A 6,338-nucleotide genomic window follows, 5' to 3' on the forward strand; every position below is an offset into this window, starting at 1 on the left:
TATACATAGACCAGGCAATTTTGATGATGATGATGAAGAAGAAGAAGAAGAAGAAGAAGAAGAAGATGAAGATGGAGTTGATGATGATAGTGATTGCTGTGGTGATGATTATTTTGAATTTTTAGTGGTTGTGATGGTGATGATGATTATGCTAATGATGATTATGATGAAGATGATGGAGATGATGATGATGGTGATGATGATGATGACGACGATGACAAAGAAAGCAGCTTAGCTAAGTCACTAAATTGGTGCTGGTCCCTGTGTGTGCGATAAACAGCGGAGGTCTGTATAACATTGGTTCTGGGTTCAATTCCATTAGTACTCTTAGACACCACCAGAGACCTTTTTGTCAGCCTCGGGACCTTTGCCAGCCTCCAGACCCTCGCCACCGAGGGCCCCAGGATCCAGGGTAGCTCTCGGCACCCCTGTCAATGGATACGTAAAGTTGCCAGTCATGATGCACGCACGATGCTTTGCGTTGAACTTACCAGCCTCGATATCTTCATTCTCTGTCATTGGTTCATTCTTATCACTACTCTCTTCAAAATCGCTAGCCATTACTCCTAAGAAATGAATAGGAAATGAATAATCAAAAATTAAAGTAACGGCAAAATACAATAATTATTTATTGGATAGCACTTTTATAACAGTGGCGCACACGTTAGACACTGACGGTGTATCCAAAGATAAATACAATATAGGCCTATGTATTCAAAAAGCAGCAAAATTATAAAATCAAAGTCTTAACTTTATTTGTTAACCTACTTGCTATTACTCTTTATTTATGGGCGTGTCGAGTGGCCGAGCGGTAAGGCCGGGCACCGCTAGCTACGGCTTTAACAACGGCGCTGGTTCCAGCCGCTCCTCGCCCATGGTTCGGTTGGTAGAACCAAGTCTTCTCAGATAAGGACTAAAAATGGAGGTCCAGTGTATACATTTGGCCCATTACATCTTTCGGAACAGTAGTGTGTTACCCCGATGTTATGGTTCATTTCAGCCCCTCTCGTTGTGGAATGATGTGAAGATGTATCTACCATCAAGCGCCTATTTACGGCTGCTAGGTAGTCACTGACCACGCCCATACGAAATTCAGCACAATGACGCTGCAAGTTATGGGTTATTCTCCTACCTTTACCTTTATAATTTACATCATACGACTACTTATTTTATTCAACTTGAAATAAGAAATCGCATGTGATGCAAACTATCAATAGTAGGCCCTATACATTAAAATAATGACACTTTATAATTTAATTCATAATGAAATGTTTACTTACACGACGTTTAGTAAGTAAATGTTTCACTATTTATAATATATATATTTATAACACTATAATATAATAGCGCATTAACATCTTTTACGATCAACAATGAAATGAATAATCAATAACGAGCAACGAGTGACGGCATTAATATATTTTACGATCGACAATGAGTTCATACTTATAAAAAAAAAATATGGGGAGGACAGATATGAAATCTAGAAGATTATGAATATAAACATTACATTAATGACGATAGATTAAAAGAAATCTGTCCCTATACAATATAATACTAATACTAATACTAATAATAATAATAATAATAATAACAATAATAATAGTAATAATAATAATAAAAGTAATAATAATAATGATAATAATAATAATAATAATAATAATAATAATAATAAAGAAAATGATGAAGACGATGGATGGTTGACGACGACGATGATGACGATAATGATGACAGCATGATGACGATGATGTGATGAAGTTGATTTAAAGAGTGATGATGATGGTAATGATGATCATAATGATGATGGCAATGATGATCATGATGGTATTACCTTTATGATTGTAAAATTGTAATGGTAAAGATAGGTATGATGATAATGGTGGCGTTATGAAAATAACGGTTATGTATGAAGCATATGAAACTGTTGATGATGAGGATGGCAATGAAAAAAAGAGTTATAAGTAATAAATTATTACCAATCCCAGTAGTTGTCATATCTGACACTGTAGTTGGACGAGGGCTTGTGCTGCGATATTCTGAGTGCAAATATCTAGCAGTTTCCATTTCGTTGACTGACGTTTCAGTTGTCCGCAAGCTGGACGCATAATCACCACTATCCCCATCTCCACTATATCGAATCGTATTTATTTTGCTATTGACTAACGTGGTATGCTGCGGCTCTGCCCAATCACTATCCCCTACCCTATTGTCTCCAGTCGCAAAATTTCTGTTTTGGACTGCCGTTGTTTTGGACTGCCGCAAAATTTCTGTTTTGGACTGCTCAGTCGATTCTATCTTAGGAATCACATTAGTACTAAAATGGCTCTGAATCGGGTAGTTGTTTGTGTTCATCTGCATATGTGTCTCAGAGCTGGGAGCGATAGTATTCCCGAGGGTAGGGAGGGTGGTGTTAACATACACACTACTATCAAATCCAATCATTGTGAGATAGTCTGTGCAGTTTGCAGTCGAGTCTATGCAATTTTTATTGCACTTCTTAAATACGCCATTGCGTCTATCGTTTTCCCAAACACATTCAGTTAGTGCACACTTTACCTCTAACGGCCGAGTGGTGGTTGTTCCTAAATACTCCGCACTACAGTGGTCGCTCAAACCTTTAAAATAATGAAATTTTAGTCCCATTTAGAAAAAAAAATACATATAATGCAATATATAGTTGAAACAATATTAATGTTAAATTTATAGCTGCAATATTATTTAACCCACCCTTTCTTAGTTATTAATAAACATAATTTTGAGAGGTGGGTGGGGGAAGGGGTTCTTACTTTTTGATGTATGACGTCAATAGGGTGTAGGTGAATTCTATTTGTAATAAGTTGGACGGATGTAAATGGTTGTACTAAAAGTTTAGATTATAAAGAAAATAAAAGTAAATCTGCTATAATTATTATGTTGACTAAAATGTAATCAATTTTTTAATGTTGAATTTTATTAAAATTAAGCATGTTTTGGAGATAGAACATTACAATCAACTTGACTACGCCTCGTAGAAAGGAATATTGTTATTGTTTTTTATCCTATTTCACTAAACTTAATAACAATAATTAATTATTGTGAAAAAATAAAAAATATTAAAAAATAAATTAAGGATATTTTGTGGTCTTTACCTATTTCACACCCTAAAATCTGGATATTTACGTCGTACCAAAAATATCTGGGTTTTGAGTTAGCCATAATATTATTATTCGTCTGAAATATTGTTGAACCGTTGGCACGTTTGATCACAAAGTTTTTGTCTTCATATAATATCGAGATGTTGTAACCATCAAATACTGTTTTCTCAAACTTCTCGTTTCCTTCGTAAAAATCAAATTCCAACCAATTTTGATCTTCTTTCTCTACTCTAATTTTAAAATTAAACGTAGTCGAGGAGATACTCGGCCTGAACGAAAGGTGCACGTGATCAATAGCAGTATGAAAATCCAAAGTTGTGTTAACACTGAATCGTCTGATATCATCCGGAAGATGAATAAAATTGTAGACATGATATCCGCTGCCGCAACCTATATTTGTTAAATTTAAAAAAATAAGATGATGTGTTAAATTAGGTTAATTTATGAAAACACCAAAGCTTTAATCTTTTGAGTTAAAGCAACCCTATTCCCTTGCATGCAAGCGTGCCGAACGCAGTGGAAATAAGAGTGCTGAGGTACTTTAATACGTGCTAATGGTTTTACATAATTATGCAAATTATCAAATTTACGATTGGTTAATTGAAAATAGTCAGTTCAATTTCTCATCATAAGTTGGTTTACCTGGATGTTTGCAGGTTTATTTGAGGGGTTGTTAATTAAAACAATACAATTACAATTAGTAGTTAAAGTTTAGTTAGTTCATCAGAGACGGTGGCACGGGCCTAGTTTGAGCGTTGGGTTGGTAGGTCCCTACCAGAAACCAAAGCTGACGCCAGGGGGTTGCCGGCTGAAGTCCAGTGCTTCGAAAAGTGAGCGGGGCTTTTTTTACGTTCTGTGAGACTAATTTGGTGATTTGTTTTAATAGGGCTAATGTAATCTCCTATAATACCTTCCGACCAAAATAAACAACAGCCAACTGTTGATCCATCGCCCTGTTGTCAAAATTAAAATTATTGGGGGCCTATAAGAGGGTTAGCCTACCCACTAAAATTGCTGAGTGGGGCTAGGCCCACACGACCCACCATGTTCCGCCACCAGTGATATTCATCCCAAACAATGTATATTCATTATAATTTAAACAAAATTCAAGCAAAACTTTATTCGCAATGTGATTTTTAAAATCTTACTTTTAGGATTTGACAAATCTGAAGATAATGAAAATTTCTGTTTTATCTGACAATCTTTTCAAAATATTGTATTATACTGAACGGGTTTCACTGACTGTAATAGTTATTAATATTTCATGAACGTTTTTAGTTTATTAAGGTTTCGACAATAACTTAATTTCATTATTCTTATAGCAAAATAAAACTGAAATAAATTTGTATAATATCAAAAATACCAAAGAATAACAATACTGTCAGACGAATACAGTACATTTAGACAAACTTATGTTATAAATTTATTTATAGGCCTAGAGCGATCCATCAGTTGTTTTGACCACAATGGACATAAGTTGACTTCAGGGTTTGCTTTTGCAGCGTAATTTTAAAATATTTGTTTTTATTGATTTCTGATCTCCCTAAATAAACAAATTATGAGGAATCGCAAGCAAAATTGCTTACAATTTACTTTTTTTCAGGTGAGTGCAAACAGGCATAGATAGGGCACGTGCTCGGGGCGCCAAACAGGAGGCGGATTCCAAAAGATATATATGACTTTAAGATTCCGAAGCTATAGACGAAAGTGTAATTTTTTTAATCATCAACAAACAAGCTCAGAAAAAAGTGCTGGAAAGGGACGACATTGCCATTTTTTCTCCTGGTGGAAATAGCCCTACGACCCTAAGTGAGTGAGTAGTCTTTTGATAAATTTGTTTTTCTAGTTTTCATTTTCGTTGCTACAGGTATATTCGATTCTTTTAATGAGCCTTAATATCTCTAAAAACGGTCTTACCTCTTCCATCGATGGTAATGCAAATCGAAGAGAGAACCATCCAGAAGGAGATCCTCGGCACTGTCATAATTTCAGACAAAAACTTATCTATGCGAAAAATAAAAGCAAGATTAAGTTGTCATGATTATCAACGAATCTTAGTCAACGATTCATTTCGACTAGAGGCATAAGTTGGTTGGGCTCGAAAAGCATTTCGTTCGGCTGGGCATAGCATGGAAATATTCTAAGCGGTGTTAGCAAACATCTTTGTTTGATTTTTGGCACACAAATTGCAAAACTTATTAACAGCACAAATACCAGCTTGTAGATAAGGAAATTCAGTGGAAGCTAAAGTTATGAGGCTGTGATTGACTTAATATTAATTGGAAGTGACATTTTTTGCTACAAAGATTTTTTTTGTATATTTTAGACTTTTAGATGTTTAGGTATACTTGGATTTCTTAATGTAGCTATGTGTCTTGTGTCTTTTTTTGCAATAATTCATATTTTTATATCTTTGTATTTATGTATTTAGTTGTGCATACAATAATTTTAGCCTTTGTGCTACCAATTGTATTTTGATGTTTTTATACAAGCTTTTGATTGCGTTAGTTTGGTGTTTTTAGAAGCATCAAAGAAAACAGAGTAAGAATATTCTATTGGAATACATAGGCATATGTGTTAAATCAAACACAAGGTAAGAAAATAGTCAAAATGGAATTGAAATCAAATCATGTTTTCTTTCTCCACCATTTCACGGAGGTTGTAATTCATGGACACATTATGTTAATTATATTGTACTGTCAATTACAAGAAGTTGTGGTTCTCAACGTAGATTTAAATAAATATTAAGCGAAGGCAATTAAGAAATAACGAGGACATGATAATAACATTCTGACATCATAATAACATCACAAGTCTGAAAATTCAAGTGTCATAAAAATCTTCTTAAATATGGTGGAAAATGTAAATTCACCAGAAGGGTGGAGATAAAGAAACATATTCAATATTATGAATGCAGTATTAACATCATTTAGAACTAAAATGTTATTCTATTACATGGTACACACAGTTATAACTAAATGCTGTCTCGTAAGAATTTCGTAGGACGCGTTAAGAATGACAAAATATTCTCTGTATCTACTGGAACCGAGCCACATAGCTTGTATTCCACTATTTGCATCTGGGCTGTGTATATATATATTGCCTTGGTTTGGCTCTGTAGTCATTAGTGGTCGTGGGACTAGTTTGGGCCCTACCCAAGCTGGTCGAACGTTTCGTTTGTTCTATTACCCTAGCTGCACTGAT

At 34.7% G+C, this 6,338-nt stretch overlaps 1 protein-coding gene across 1 annotated transcript in view; it reads right to left on the reverse strand.

Annotated features, from left to right (window-relative positions):
- Positions 1 to 6,338, reverse strand: part of LOC117116914 — a 9,585-nt gene that overhangs the window by 2,487 nt on the left and 760 nt on the right. Inside the window, exons 2-5 of the mRNA XM_033261051.1 lie at positions 5,052 to 5,138; positions 3,129 to 3,524; positions 1,977 to 2,615; positions 492 to 566 (exon numbers count right to left, since the gene is read on the reverse strand). Coding sequence (XP_033116942.1) covers positions 492 to 566; positions 1,977 to 2,615; positions 3,129 to 3,524; positions 5,052 to 5,118 — 1,177 coding nt within the window. The 5' untranslated portion in view covers positions 5,119 to 5,138. The remainder of the gene's footprint in view (positions 1 to 491; positions 567 to 1,976; positions 2,616 to 3,128; positions 3,525 to 5,051; positions 5,139 to 6,338) is intronic.

This window comes from Anneissia japonica, unplaced genomic scaffold (genome assembly GCF_011630105.1).
Source record: "Anneissia japonica isolate Jap-2015-1 unplaced genomic scaffold, ASM1163010v1 scaffold1302_len1884557_cov193, whole genome shotgun sequence".
NCBI lineage: Eukaryota > Metazoa > Echinodermata > Crinoidea > Comatulida > Comatulidae > Anneissia > Anneissia japonica.